At 40.7% G+C, this 16,383-nt stretch overlaps 1 protein-coding gene across 1 annotated transcript in view; it reads left to right on the forward strand.

The window, feature by feature from the left end:
• pacsin1b (protein kinase C and casein kinase substrate in neurons 1b) overlaps nucleotides 1-16,383 on the forward strand; it is an 82,353-nt gene that overhangs the window by 58,596 nt on the left and 7,374 nt on the right. Inside the window, exons 5-10 of the mRNA XM_069941553.1 lie at nucleotides 1,629-1,784; nucleotides 4,346-4,521; nucleotides 7,151-7,271; nucleotides 11,104-11,231; nucleotides 13,619-13,723; nucleotides 16,132-16,331. Coding sequence (XP_069797654.1) covers nucleotides 1,629-1,784; nucleotides 4,346-4,521; nucleotides 7,151-7,271; nucleotides 11,104-11,231; nucleotides 13,619-13,723; nucleotides 16,132-16,331 — 886 coding nt within the window. The remainder of the gene's footprint in view (nucleotides 1-1,628; nucleotides 1,785-4,345; nucleotides 4,522-7,150; nucleotides 7,272-11,103; nucleotides 11,232-13,618; nucleotides 13,724-16,131; nucleotides 16,332-16,383) is intronic.

A 16,383-nucleotide genomic window follows, 5' to 3' on the forward strand; every position in this document is an offset into this window, starting at 1 on the left:
ATTACCAAATACCAAAACTAATATTGACGCAAAATAAGCTACTCCCGTTTACAATAGACAACCTTGCCTTTAGAAAATGGGAAAAAAAAGGGATTAAAAGAATAGAAAATTGTTTTTCAGGAAGTAGATTCTTATCCTTTGAACAAATGAGAGATAAGTACAATATAACTGGAGATACAGCGCTGGCATATTACCAACTGAGATCCTACTTGAAAGATAAATTAGGAAGCAACTTGAGTTTACCAGAGGGAAGTAACCTTGAATATGTGATTACAGATACAATGTTAATCAAAAGATTTATAAAAAATATGTATATTAAACTGCAAGAAAAGGAGAATGAGGAAACAAATGGTAAAACTAAACAAAAATGGGAACAAGATTTAAATATAAAGATAAAAAAGGAAACATGGGAGAAATTATGCTTTGGAACGATGAGAAATACAATAAATACGAGGCTGCGTATGATACAATATAATTGGTTACACAGACTATACATTACACCGCAAAAGTTAAATAAATGGGACCCAACAGTATCTGATAGATGTTTTCGATGTAAAAAAGAAAGGGGAACAACAATTCATGCAATCTGGACATGTGAGAGAGTAGAAAAATTTTGGGATGATCTCAATCAGATATTAAATAAAATAACAGAAAACAATATACCAAAGAATCCAGAGATCTTTCTCCTAAGTAACATAAAAAATAAAGAATTTGGAATTGACTTGGAAGATGCACAAAAAAGATTTGTCAAGATAGCCCTAGCCGTAGCAAAAAAATGTATTATGTCAACCTGGAAATTGGAAGATAATTTGAAAATACAACAATGGTATATAGAAATGAATAAATGTATTCCATTAGAAAAAATAACATATAGTTTAAGAAATAATATTGAAATATTCAAACAAGTATGGGAGCCTTACATTAAATACAATAGCGAAAACCTACCGGGAACAAACATTACCTAAATTGATGGAAGGAGAAGAAAAGAAAAGAATGGACTCAGTAGAATTTCTGGTGTATTTTTGTTGAATGACAACATTGTCTAACTGAATTAATGCAACCTAGATTGTATACCTAAAATGGATGAGGGTGGGGGGGTGGCTTGGGAGGAGGGAGGGGGGAGGGAGAAAAAGTCACTGTAAATGGGTGGAAAAGAAAAAGTGTATATCATGGCTATTGTGATTTATGGTGTGAAAAATAAAAAATTTAAAAAAAAAAAAATTCTGGATAATGGGGATTTTACTGTATTTAAAAGTCGTGATCTAATCATTGTCTAGCTTTGTTAGTTTGCAGACATTGCTTTTCATTCTTTGTCCTATCCTTATCAATAATGATTTCTTTTTTAATATTTGAACCCCTAAATCAGGTGATTGTACTCAAGGATCAAAAGCAACTTCAAACAGAATTTCAGATAATGGAATGATAGAATTTATTTCAAACTGTGCAGGAGCTGACGTATTAATTTCAAATGGTTCAGTGAGGAATGTGATTGCTTGTTCAGAACTTTCCGAGTTTGAGTTAAATAATTAGAATTTGGGCCAGAAGCATCTTGCTGTGGATTTTACTTTCTATAATGTTACTTTCCAGATCTGTTGCTTAAAATATATAATTTTGTGTTCCTCCTGAAGGTGGAGGCAGCCAAGAAGGCGTATCACCTGGCCTGTAAAGAGGAAAGGATGGCAGCCACACGAGAGGCAAACAGCAAGGCAGAGCAGTCGGTCACCCCAGAACAACAGAAGAAGCTGCTGGACAAAGTCGAGAAGTGCAAACAGGAAGTACAAAAGGTGAGGCTCCCATATGTGGAAACTAATTCAAAGAGTGTATTTTGATTCAAATGAAATTCAATATATTATATCTGGTGATTTCCCTAAATCTGACATGTTTGCCCAGTTAAAACAGTGCTGGAGAAACAGCTGGTTAAACAGTGGACTTTGTGTAGCAAAGGGATGCATAACCAATGTTTCGGGCTTGAGCCCCAGGGTTGGTGCCAAGGGAGGCATCCACAGATATTGCCGCCCACCCCCCCACCCACAGTGAGGTGCTGTGTGCTCCCCATATGGTCGCAGCCATCACTCACTGTCAGACCTGCCCTCCAGCACCACTAGTGCACCACTAACGTCTAGCTTGATGCATGCTAGAGACTCCACCTGCCCCAGGGTGCATCACTAGCGTGCGTCAAGCGTCACTAATGGCTAATGACGCTTGACGTCATAAAATCAGCGCTCTTGGCACCTACACCAGAGGGGCAGATGATGGTAACACCACACCCATCCAACCCCTGTTGAGCGAGTTTATGAGCCTTGCACCGTACCCCCCCAACACGCTAATGCCCCCCTCTAACATTCATTCTGGTTCTGATGCCATGGAGGCCTGCATCAAGGTGTGGAAAAATGTCAGCAGGCACCCTAACAAAATAGTGGGGGGGGAGGGGGACAGTCTCAGAGGCAAAAGGTAATAGATGGATAAGGGAGGGAGGGCACACCAACAAGCAAGGGAAGGAGGAATGGCTCTGTGAATGGAGAGGGAAGGGGGATGAAGAGCTGAAGGAGAGAAGACAAAGGGAAGGGAGGGAGAATGGCTAGCAGAAACTGGAAGTCGATGCCATCTGGTTGGAGAGTGCCCTGATGGAAAAATAAAGTGTTGTTCCTCCAATTTATGGGTGGTCTTGGTGGGAGAGTACACGAGGCCATGGACAGAGATGTGAGTGGGACGCAGAATTAAAGTAGTTTCCCACTGGGAGATCCCTGTCGCCGATGTGGACTGAGTGAAGGTGCTCGGCGAAACTATCTCCTGGTCTGTACCCAGTCTCTCCGATGTAGAGGCCACAAAGGGAGCACCCTCCTATTTTGCCCAGTTTCTCTATGATGTCCATAAACAAAATGACTGCACCCACCTTCCCCCCCCCCCCCCCCCAACCTTTGGCACTAAATTTGTCTAAGTGCTGCATGAGAAAACAAAATGTCACTTTTCAAACTACTCCAAGTTTGACTAATTTTGTTTGTGTTTCTATTATTGATCCCATTTTTTTAAGAAATGGGATAACCCATTATTTCCTTAACAGATGAAAGATTGCAATCATAATGAATATTCTATAGATCAAACAGATCAATATTAGTTTTAATTCAGATATATATTTTGATGTGGTGTACAGAAAATATAGTATAAATAATTCAAAGCAAAGTTTGTGTGCCCAAATTGGAAACATTTTATTACCATTCTTTCATTAAACACAATTAGTAATGGAGAGTTTTCAACTGGACTCATTTGAAAGGGTTGAAAGAGATCCATCTGAAGGCACAGGCAGGTGTGATGAAGCCGGTAAATATTAAATATGGTAAATATTAACCAATGATGGGTATAAAGGGCCACATGCTTGTGGTGGGTTTGTGCAACTGAGTCTACATTCTGTTTCTCTCCACCCTGCAAGAGTTCAGGTTATTCTAAACCCACTATTTGAGTGAAAGCAAGAACGCTGTGGCAACAGGCTCTGGTTTCAGATATTCATCCGTCTCTGATGGAGAAGGTTGCAAGATGTTCTTGTGAGCCTTGAGGAATGTCCATTACCAGAAAAGATGGCTTGGGCCAAGTTCTTCCACCGGTCCACCCCCTCGATGGGGGGTGGGCTGAGGGTGGTATCCCAATGCTCATTTTTCTTCCATGAAACTGTATGCAAGATGTTAAATACTCAAACTTAAGTGAGAGAAACATAGGTTTGTGGCATATTATCAGCAATTGGGTTTATGGCTATTGGGAAACAATCTGATGAATAGATGCAGTACAATAGGCTATAGTATTTGAATAATGCAAATCCAGTGGTCGTGCATTAAAACGTAGAAGGAACATGCATTTGTTTTGAAAAGATAAAAACCATGAAGATAATTTTATTTACAGCAAAGAGAATATGTGCAAAAGTAATTAGATTGAATTCTAGAGCTGGAGAACAAGTAACCACAATGGGGTTTAGATACATTTTAAGATGCCATATTCATATCTGTAATGACTGGTACAGATGATGGAAGCTGATCAAAGTGATTCCATTATCTGAATCTTTCATCTGTGGACACTATCCAGTTGAAGAAGATCTTCTCTTTCCTTTGGAAGTACTGTTGATCTCCATAGACGCAAACCGATGGTGACTGATTTTATTTTTAAATTCTTTATTCATTTCTGGCAATGCTAAGTGTTTGAATGTATCTGTGTCAGCTGTGAAAAATGGTAATTACATAGTTTGCGTCAGGATTTTAGCTGTTCAATGAAGTCTCAACCACTGTCCTTTGAATATGCTAACTGTTGAATGATTTTTAGGATATTAATTGCAATTAATATTTGATCAATGCCGATGTAGACAAAAGAAAGATATGAGAAGGCCTTGGATGAATTGAGCAAGTGTACAGCACAGTACATGGAGAATATGGAGCAAGTGTTCGAACAATGTCAGCAATTTGAAGAGAAACGACTGGTTTTCTTCAGAGAAATGCTGCAAGACATTAAACGACACCTGAACCTCACTGAAAACAACAAGTGAGTACTGCATCAATTAAAGTCCTTTTAATTTATTCATTTTGGGGGATCTGGGCAGTAACAGTGAGGACCGCATTTGTTCCCCTCAAGTCGTGGTGTTGCAGCCTTAAACTGCTCTATATTTTTAGTGAAGTTACTTTCTCAGGATTTAGACCCAACACCGATGAAGGACTGACATGAAGGCGTGCAATGCATCGAAATGCTGGAGAAACTCGACCAATCTTTCAGCATCAGTGGAAGACAAAAGGCCATTTCATGTCAGGCCTCCGCCTGGAGGACGGCTAAAAGAGCGGATCGAAAACTTAAAACTTAACCTTTCAGACGGCAGACTTATAAGGCTGCTCCATTGTCGCATTAAGATTGAGCGGCACCTCATAGTGACCTCCACTGCCGATGTAGGCAGGCCAACTGGTGTTGTAGTGCCACCCGTCATAAATGTGCAGCAGATCAATGACTGTCTTCCTTACCCATAATCCCCCCACGCAGCTGGAACCGCTCAGAACAGTTCCAGCTTCGTGGGGGAATTGTAGGTAGAGAAGATGCCATTACTCTGCCACGAATTGAGCCACAGAAAGCGGCCCTGAGGGTCAAAGCTGCCCAGTGAGGCTGTCACAGCCCACACCTGCTGGCCTCTGAAGTCTCCCTCCCACTGCCCCTGTGTTGAAGGGGTCATGGAGGGAGAGGGGTGAGTGGGGAGATGGGTCTCGGGGTGACGGCATCATCAGCTTGCCCCAACCATCCGCTTGCAGCGGCTGTACATTCAGGTCAGGCAACGGAGCGCGGCACTCCGCCAATGACCCTTTCCTGAGAAGGGTTGGAATCGGGTGCTTCGGATCTGGCCATGGCGCATTCAAAGAGGTAAGTCTTTTGGCATAAGAGCAAAGAACCTCCACCTTTACAAACTGGTGTTTTCCTTGTTTGAAAGTGCCTAAAGATACATTGCCAACCTTTTGGTTCTGAGCCCTTTTTCAGGGAATACGCAGAATTTGTCAAAAGCAGGAAATCTCAAGATTCAGTCAGTGCTGGCTGGGGGAGGAATCCAGACCAACAAAAGGTGATAACTGGCTATGATAAGTGAGAGGTGAAAAGTTATCATGTCTGTGCGAAAGGAGACGGGGAAGGGGGAGACAGAGCTGCGGGAAGGCGTGCAAAACCAAGGAAGCCCTTGGCCTTTTTGGGGAATCTGAATATTTGTACAATGAACACAGTAAAGGGTTGGGAAACTGATTTTGCAATAGGTTAGAGTGAGAAAGAATTGGACAATAATAGATTTCTTCTTCCCAGAGAATCATTCCTGCTTATTATTGGCACCTTAGTTTTTCTTAAAATGAATCTGTTGTTTTAGCCTTGATCATTCTGCATAGCAAACCTGCTTTTGCGGTGCTAAAACCCTTTTTAGGATTGTAGTTTCAAATCCTTTCTCATCCTGACCTATTTAAAAATCAGTTTCCCACCCCCTGCTTTTGCTCATTGATGGTGGATTCTGAATATTTGTACAATGCACAGTTATATTATCCAATATACTTACTGTGATAGGACAGATTCTATCACCAATCTGTCTATGTACAGATGGTAGTGTAGCTGACTGTGATTGGCTGAGAGTGTAGCCACACCTACTGGCAGGTCTTAAAGGATTGCTCCGAGCCAGACCAGGTCATTCTGGACTGGTCGACCTACTTGTGATATGCTCCTGTCTTTTAGTTAATAAAAGCCTTGGTTTAGATCAACAAGTCTTTGGTTCTTTCGACACGCTCTACACTTACCCAAACAAACATGTACCTTTATTCCAACTTGTCTGTTGTGTCGTAACTTAATCATTTTATTGACAATTTTACTGATTCCATTAACCAGAATATGCAGTCAAGTAGTTTTAATCATGTCGAAGAGAATTCACTCTTTGTAAAACTTGGCAATGCTTAATTTTTATCCTGTAGCTGTCTCAATTTTAAACATCTGGAATGTATAATTTCACCCTTCCGTCTGTTCTTCTGGCAAAATGCCAACACGGGTGAACAGCAAACTTCAGCTTGTGATATTGCTGTCAATTGGGAATCCTTTAATCACTCTTAATTTAGTTTTAAATTTAAATTTAGACATACAGCATGGTAACAGGCCCTTCTGGGCCACGGGCCCGTCTTGCCCAAAATGACCTACGAATCCTATACATTTTTTGGAGGGTGGGATGAAACTTGACCACCCGGAGGAAACCCACGCAGACATGCTCAAACTCCTTCCAGACAGCGCTGGATTCTAACCCTGGTTTCTGGCACTGTTGCAGCGCTGTGCTAAATGCTACTCAAACTGTGCCACCCTTTCCCAACCTTTCCCAAACTGTCATGCTTTACACAAAAAGAGCTTTCCCCTGGCAGGTTGTTCAACTCTCAAAGAATTAATCAGCAAAAACCTAGGCAATTAGAACCTCTGGAAAATGGAATTGTAAACTGCAGGCCAGACAAAGCTCCAGCTTTAATACTTGTGAAAGAGACTTGCTTACCTTCACCCATGGTGGGGCAAGAAATACTAGATAATTAAAGTGATTCGTTCCAAAAAAAAACCATTGTATCTGGAAATTGAGCTTTCTCAAAATAAAGTGTTGCTATGTACCAATTATCCACCTGTCCTCTTGAAGTTACACCAACATCTACCGAGAGCTGGAACAGATTATCCGGATTGCTGATGCACAAGAGGACCTAAAGTGGTTTAACGTCACACATGGACCGGGAATGGCAATGAACTGGCCCCAGTTTGAGGTAATAGTATTTTCCAATTGTCATAAAACCATAATTGTAAATAACACTACCATTTTGAACATAAATTGCAGTGACCCTGGAGACGCGAGAGACCAGATGCTGCATCTTGAAGCAAAAGAAAACTCGAGGCTGGAGGAAGTTGGTGGGTCAGGCAGTATCTGTGGAAGAAAAGGAAGAGTTGGCATTTTGAGCAGAGCCTCTTCGTTGAGACCAACTTTCCATTTCCTTCCACAGATGTTGCCTGACCCGCCGAGTCCCTCCAACACCATCTATTTGACTCTGCCCCTCATTGCAAAATGTTGATCTCTAGCTGAATAACCAAGTAAGTTAGAAGACTTTTGGCATAGCAGAAGTTGGGGGGGAAAATGTAGAAAATTTGTACAGAGTGGCCATGCGATGAGATGATCTCACCAGGGCAGTGAATGATAGGGCCCTGTTGTTGATCGGAGACACTGAGGGGTGCAAGCAGAGTTCAGTGGTGACAGAGGCAGGGTGATGTGGAGTGAGGATGGTATTATGGCATGCTTGCCTTCATGGGCTGAGGCATCGAGTACAAGAGCTGGGATGTCACGTTACAATTGTACGCAATGTGCAGTTTTGTTTACAACACTCTGGGAAGAAAGTGATTAAGCAAGAGAGGGTGCAAGAGGTAAGTTACAAGGATATACCTTGGATTGGAAAGTTGGAAAGGCTTTGACTCATGATGGAAGAATATAAAATTATTAGACAGTTACCCATGGTAGACGTATACAAAACTGGAAGATCTAAATTAAGGTGAGAGGGCAGAGGTACAAAAGGTATTTGTGATGCATTTTTCATACAAATGGAAATTGGTATCTGGACTGAACTGTCAAAGAAGGTGATGGAGGCAGGAAGAGTAATGACATTTAAGAGTTACCTGGACAGGTACTTGAATGAGCATGACATGCAGGTTTCTAGAATTAATGCAGACACTTGAGAAAGAGAAGCAGAAGAGAGCCCCTTCAGAGTTGCTAAGTCTCCGTTGATTTGTCTCACAGCCTGTGCAGCCTCACAGGCAATCTATTCGTTGGCAACCTGAGCTTCACGTTCAAACCTCTGATACGATCTTCAGTGCCCAAAGTCCTTCGGCGCCATCTTGTCCTCAGCACCCTCTCTAATCCCAGTCTCTAGGATCTCTTCAGCCGCTAGGCCTCTCACTGGTCTGTGGCATGGTCACCGTCCTGTAGCGTCGTCTCCTTTGCCTCTCCTTCTCAGTGGGTTTCTCACCGTTTACATTGTTCTGCACTGGTCCACTGCTCCCCCATCCCTTGCTGCCAGCACAGGTGCCGTTATCTTGGGCAGATGTAGGATTTTAAATAAAAGCACTGTCAGTTCCTTTGGCAGGCTATTGAAAACCTGCACGGAGCCATCTGCATTTGAATGGAGCATTTGGACCCTGCGAATGAGCTCTGTGTCTATGCTTCCCGCTCTGGCTGGGTCTGCACCAGTGCTGCCATTCCAGCAGTTCTGGCAACCATTTTTGTATTTTTTTTCACTTCCTATAGATGCTGCATGACCTGCTGAGTTTCTCCAGCACTTTTGAATATTCCACTAATTCCCTGGAAATTCTGTTTAAATTCCAGTCTGAGCCGGGTAGAAAGTCATTAGTGCAGTGCTGAGAGAACGCTGCATCATCAGGACCTCCCTGGTACCCCTGGTCAACCTGCAGCTCTCGGCAACTTCCAGCAAAATAGATTAACGTCATTTGACTTGCTTTTATTTCTGTGACAAGCTGGTTTCTGCAGGATAGCAATGGCTATTTTCAGAAATAATTAGCTGTTAGAGGCCTCTGTCCTATGCACGAACATTGCTAATTACTTCTCTCTCAACTGGAGGAGGGAGTAGAGTGCAAGGGTATCAGAGTTTGCCAGTTTCTTTATAATAGGTTGGATGATGTATTGCAATGAAAATATTCGAACTGTGTAACAGGATTCTGATAGATTGAGTTGGTGGGTGAAAACTTGACAAAAGTGTGAAGTCATGCAATTCGGGAGAGGAATTAAAAGACCTATTTATTTAAATTGAATGATACTACAAATGAGCTGAGAAAAGAGATAACTGGAAATACATGAATGTCAAAAAGAAATTAGCAGGTTCTTGAAGCAAGATGAGAGGAAAGCAAATGGCATTTTTTCCATTATTGAAAAGGGGTTGGAGTTTAGAAATGGGGACGTTTTGTATTAATTGTACAAGATGTTGGTAAGGTCACACATGGAGTATTATGTATTACTTTGGTCCCGTTGTGTGAGAAAGGATGCATCTGCATTGAAGGCAGTCCAAAGCAGATTCACGGGGTAAATTCCCGAATGAGAGATTTGCCGATTCCAAGCGGTGAAAGAAGTTGGGCCTGTATGCAGGTAGAAAGAGCACTGCCAAGTAAGTGACTTGCCAAAAGAAAAGAGAGATAGGCTTTATTTATCATAGTGATCAAAGGTGCTGAAACTTCTGGTTCCATCCTGCTAAAGGGGCTAAGGTTACTTAAGACAAGCCTGATTAAAGGCACTGAATATGATTTGGAGTGGGACAACTCTTATTTACTGACCACGTCATGCAGCCACACAAATGTCTGTAAATGTCATCAAGAGGAATCACTGATGAGAACTCTCAGGATGGATAGATAGATAGATGGGTCTGCATTTAATTTGATCTCCGTGTCAATTTGATGCATAGCAATTGCTTTCTTTTTAAAATATTTTTATTGATTAATGGAAATACCCTATATGCATGGTCTTCTAATTATAACAAAAATCAAATCATATCTTGTACATACCACACGAAAATTGTAAATTGGAAGTATAATTATTTACTTATCCCCTTCAAAACATTGAATTCTGCCATTATATTGAATTAATAGTTAATCCATTCTTCTTAATATAGCCAAAATTAATGTTGAGTAGAAAATAGATAAGATTTAATTAAGATTTCCTTATTTGGAAAAATGGATTTTATACTTAGAGCAATTTTTTACTGTTCATAATCAGGTTAATTATCATGAACATGTCTCTCAAAATTTGTGGTTTTGCGGTAGCAGTTTTGTACAAGGTTCAAAATTACTATAAATTAGAATTCTGTAAATATAAGATTTTTTAAAAAGTCAATAACAAGTGCTAAAAAGAGAAAAAGTGAGTCGTGTCGATAGGTTTATTGTCCTTTTAGAAATCTGATGGTGGAATCTTTGTTATTTTGTATTTTTTTTTCTGGGTTTCATTACTTTAGTGCATCTTGCTTAACAATTTTGCTTTCTGTGCACCAATGTCCATCATGTGGATCTTGTTCATGACTGATAGATCATCTTTCCAATATTGAAGGTTTGAAGTATCCATTCAGTACTGAAGGAACATGGCAAATGATATTATTTGAAGTTTGAGGGGAAAATCAAAATGAGCCTATTAGAATTGTAATTACTAGTTGGCACTGACCTTTATTAAAGAAATGGTGAGTGCACATTCAAAGAAAGTGATGTTCCATAATGATGGTCAAGAGTACAGTAAAATCCTTGTTATCCGGAATTCCACCAACCTGGTGCCTCAAGTAACTGGCAAAAAATAAATTGTGGAAAATAAACAGCTAAAAAATACGGAAGTTTAAAATTGATGTGCCTTGCCGTTAGTTCACCAATCAGTCAACACCCAATCTCAAGCAACCAGAAAATTTAGTTATCTGGCATCTACCAATCCCCTTGGGTGTTGGATACCAGGGGTTTTAAGATTGGTGCCAGCTCTCCTTATTAATTAATGGAAGCTTGTATGCAGTTGCATCCATAGAGTTTAACATTTATACTAAATGGGGTGGTCAAACTTGTCTTCTACAGGAATATTCTGCAGATTTGACTCACGCTATTGCAAAAAAGGAGAAAGTAAAAAAGGCTAACGAAGGTGTTTCTCTGACGAATGCCTCGGCGGGTGGAGAGCAGGTGACTCAAAGTGTCGATCGGGGCAGGTAGGTGCACACTTAAAGGTAGGAGCTTTTTTTAAATGAATATTCATGGAAGAGATTACATACTTTTTAAAAAAAGATAGACTACAAAGATTTATACAGTAAAATCTCCGTTAACCAAAATTCAAGCAACTGGCAAAAAAATTAACTGACAATAAATAAGTAAAAAATAAAAAAGTTTAAAATTGGCACCCCCAGCAGTCGGTTTGCCAATCCAAGCAACTGGCAAATTCACTTATCCAGCATTTTGCAATCCCCATAGGTGCCGGATACTGGGGGTTTTAATGCATTTTTTGTCTGTTGGCCTACACACCCCATACTAGATCAGTTCCAATCTAGGAATTGTGTTGAGGCTGGTACCTGTCTTGACAGTTGAAAATAAAGGCTGTAACAGGAGATGATTATCCTTGTGCCTTGTCAGATCTGGACCATGTAATCTGTATCCATAGAGCAATAACATAACATGGGTTGCAGTTTGCAGGTGACAATGCCAAGGGGCACCAACTAGAAGTCAAACTGAGGAATTGCAGGACAAACTCACTTTGAATTTGAGGCAAACGTCGAAGTAGAGGTCACAACAATGGAAGATGCAGTAAGAATAAACTTTACCCATTCAGTGCAGCCTCTGGTTTTTTTTCTACAAGCAACTTAAATCACAATAAAACAATGTGCAAAGTCTTTTTGCATCCTTTGTACCATGTTCATTGATGCATTCCATTACTGTACATATCATGGCTCCACCTACTTCCTTTTCCCCATAACCCCTAATTCCTCTATTTATAAAAATAAATTCAACCTTAAATATATTTACTGAGGCAGCTTCTGCTGCTTCAATGGGCATCAAATTGGACAGATTCACCACCTTCTGAGAAAACCAATTCCTCTTAATCTCTGTATAAAATCTACTACCCTGATTCTTGAGGCTATGACCCCTAGTTCTGATCTGCCCCACCAATGGAAACATCTTGCCTAGCTCTATCTTATCAATGCTCTTCATAATTTTGTGTTTCTATTAGATCCCCTCTCATTCTTCTAAATTCTTGCAAGTGCAATCCTAGTCCCCTCATTACAGAGATGGGGATGGTGTTTTCTTTTCAAAGACAATGCTGGTATCAGGAGTTCAATTGGATGGTGGGAAAGAAGAGAGCAGATCTGCACACATACCCCTCTGTGTTTATTATCATACACATTAGAGTAATAAACTCTCATTGTCATCATTCAAGGTGTGTGTATAGAACGAAGGGGGTGGGTTTTGGGGCAGAGCCTAGTTGTGGGAACAAGTTTCAGACCTGGAAAAGTTCAGTATTGGGAGGTTGTTGACTGTTCGTGTGTGAAGGATCCTAGACAGTGATCCTTCCCCACAGCACCCTTGCGTTGGCTGGGCCAAGCCTCATAGCATCCCTCCTGCAGCCTGGAATGTGGCAGGCAGTAGCGTTCCTTCACTGACCTCTCTCTTACACTCCCAATGAAGGGTAATAGTCAATTGAGCTAAACTCCTGCTGCTGTGTCCTGTGTCAGCTGGCTGGTGTCCAACATCTTCTTGTACATTGAGGATGACTCCAGCTATTTGACCTTCATAAATTCAGCCTTGCTTGCCAAAGCTCTGTAGTTCATTAATGAGTGAATTGAGGGAAGGTATCTTTGTCTCCTGCAACGTTTGGCTTTAACTTTTGTATCGGGGCAAAGACTGATAATGATTGGTAAAATATGATCTGACTGCAGGTGAAAAGATCAATGTTGATGGACGGGTATGATTGATGAGGCATTATTGGGGGTCGTTTACCATAATTCTCTGGGTTAAAATTGTCCTCGTGTCCTAAGTATACGAGAAACATAATTTTGGCTCAAAATCTAGAGTTGCCATTTTACTGGACCACTTTGGTTCTACTAATCTAGCATCTATCACTTTGGATCAATATTTCTGGCATAATGTGAGGGCCCCACAGCTGACAAATCATTAATTTAGAGGAGCTAAGCAGGGATATGCAAATCCATTTTCGTATCCACATCCTCCCTCTGTTTCCCCAACCACCCTCACCAAGACCAAGAAAGTTCACTCAGTTCACGATGGAATTCAGTTACTTTTGTAGCTTGGGCCTTTGAAATACTATGAATCACCTCATCAATATTATGGAAGACTACTCCTCATCTTATAGCCGATTGGCTCTTTGTCGTCAACCAAAGTTGATTGCCATCAACATAAACTGGGTTTATTCTTCAAATTGCCCTGTTTCATGAGTGCGAATGATCAAGAAATCAAGGAAGGAAGAAAAAAAGCATTGTGTCCAAATAAAAAATGTTTTTCTAGACAATGAATTAAGTCTTAGACCAGCGTTCTCTTGACATTTTTAAAAATAAATACAGGTATCTTTTTCTTCCTCCCAAAACAGCCATAGTATCTGCCCGAGTAATGAAAGGAATTGCAGTATCAACCCTTTTGCTGAGAATGGAGTCAACCAAGAGGTGAAGGAGGTCCAGAAAGAGGAAAAGAAAAAGTTGGTGAAAACAGTTTTGACCTATCTTTCACTAACTTTCACTAACTCTAACTAACTTTCTGGAGCAAGCCTTCCAATCTCGTGTTGGCTTGCGTTCCTCCCTTAATCCCTAATATTGTGTTCCTAACTGTGCAATTGGTGTCCACTCTGCCTATCCTATCTGCTTGTATCTGCAGATGAATTTCTTCATCTTTTCCTTGTCACTTGTTTGGATAAATAGATACAGATCTGTTTGTGGTGTCATTCTAAAAGGCTGTCTATATTTTAATACTAAATGTTAATGCAAGGGGGAGAAAAGTTCTTAATTTAAACTTTTCAATTTTTCACAAATTCTCTCAAGTTCCCCATCCTTTTTTTTTAAGAAAAAAACATGAATTCTTTCTTTCTGGAGTGATGATTGTGACCTTCCATATCCTTTAAAACAAGATTTAACCATCACAGGACTTGCTTAAATCACTGTCACAGAGTCAAATGTCAATCTCCTATCATGTGCAATTGAGAAAACTTAAAGGTGATATTTGTTCCTGCTGTACTTGTCTTCCAAGATGCTGGAGATCTCAAGATTGGATACTGTTGTCAAGATATGGGAGAACATTCACTGTCCAGAAGCAGCAACTACAATGGAAATGAGATTATTAATTCCATTATAACATGAAAACAGGCACCTGCCTGTTCATGCTCATACTTGATGAAGGGCCCAGGCCTGATAGCTTGCTTGCCATTTACTTTCTTTGGATGCTGCCGAGCTTCTTCTGCACATCTGTGTATTGCAATCGACCCCAGCTCCTGCAGACTTTCTTGTTTAACAATTTGCTTGACCCTCCTGGCATGTTCAGATCTAGTTCTAATTGTGCCAATCCATTGAACTGTTGGAATTGCGGCTCTCTTGAGCATATTGATATGTAACTTTTTTTTACTATTAACTTAAAAGGGATGGAAGCCAAGGCTTCTGGGATCAAGCCCAGAATTGTGTGAGGGAATAACATGGAATGCAGTTTTAATTTGAATTATACATTCTATTTTCTAAGAATCCATTTCATCATAGAAGTGTAGTGTATTGAGTGGTTTCGGGATGGATTGAGGTGGGAGGTAAAGGGGAGTAGGCAATCTTAAGGCAAGGACAATTTTCTCAAGTATCATTAGTTTGGTCTTTCCAAGGATTGGAACAGTTATGTAATGGCATTGAAATAGAAAACCCATCCAACTGTTTCCAAGGCAAGCATGCAATTCTGAGATACTTTAAAAATCTAGATTGATAACAGAAAATCTGGAATAATGTGTTCATTGCTTATTGGTAAATATAAATCAAAATCAGGAAATGACGGATGAATTTTTCAGCGGAGAAAGTGGAAAGCGTGCCAATAATCTGAGAAGGGTGTTAAAATAAGTCCCAAACCAGCCACCACAGGGAATAAGAGCTTGTCCAATCGAATAGAAGCAAATAACAGCAATTAATAAAGTAATGGCACAAACAATAAGCATATCCCCAGGTCAGACAATTTACAGTCCGATGCAAAGTATATTATAATGCAGAATGCTCAAATGCTGTAAACTTCCATCTTTCTCCAGAGTTGGAACCATTTATTTAGATTGTGGAATTTTAATATTTAATGACAGGAGAAGAAGAACTTAGAACTATAACCAGTTAGCTCCACATCTGCTGTTGGAAAATTTCCACAGGCTGCAGTTAAAAATAGAACGATAGAATTTTCTTTTGGTGGATAGAAGAAAGCCAATCTGAATGTGCAAAGGGGGAGTTATGTTCATCAAATCTGATTTAGATTTTTGAAGAGCTGACCTTTTCTAAACAAAAACACTGTGTGAGGTCGTGGCCAGGGGATTGTCTATCACAGTCCTTTACGTGGACTTCATGAGGCCACTCAGATTTGCCATAAGGCATATTTAAAGCTCTTGAGATTAGCTACGTTTAGCTGAGCAGCAGGACACACAGTGTGAATGGTGGATGAATACAGAGTATCAGGATATAACTGTGTGCGTTAAGACTTCAAATATGTGCCATTAAATGGTGAATCGTTAAATGATAGGAGAGGAAAGTGATTCGCTGACAGTGCATTGAGCAGTGTTGGATGAAATAAAAGTAGCGTGGCATGTGTTGGGGCAGAGCACGACGTGCCGCACCCCCTGTCCACGGCTTGTCCCCCGTCAATAAGCTGTGGCAGTACAAGACTTCAGGCAGAAAATTATGGAAAATGCAGCATGCCGGTCAACATCTAGGGAGGTGGGGGAAGACGCTTAACATTATTTTCTTTCAAGTTTCCACTGTTCCCTTTTTCTCCAGACCTTTTCCTTGTCGCTGTTTTTCCATAGGTGCTGAAACTGGTCCTCTGATGGTGTTTTGCTTGTGTGTTTTGTTTTAATCTCCCCGGTCCCACCCTTTTCCCTTGCAGTGTGAGCAGTTACGAGAAGAATCAGGCTTACTCTGTTGAATGGTCTGACGATGAAACAAATAACCCCAGCACCAATGATGCCGATGGAGGAACTAACCCTTTTGATGACGATTCTTCTCCTGCCCAGGCTCAGGGTGTGCGTGTGCGTGCACTGTACGATTATGAAGGACAAGAACAGGATGAATTGAGCTTTAAAGCAGGTGAGAGAATCGGGCCAAAGACCCTTCTTCATTTTAACCGGAGTCTGTCCTC

This window comes from Narcine bancroftii, chromosome 5 (assembly GCF_036971445.1).
Source record: "Narcine bancroftii isolate sNarBan1 chromosome 5, sNarBan1.hap1, whole genome shotgun sequence".
Classification (NCBI taxonomy): Eukaryota; Metazoa; Chordata; class Chondrichthyes; order Torpediniformes; family Narcinidae; genus Narcine; species Narcine bancroftii.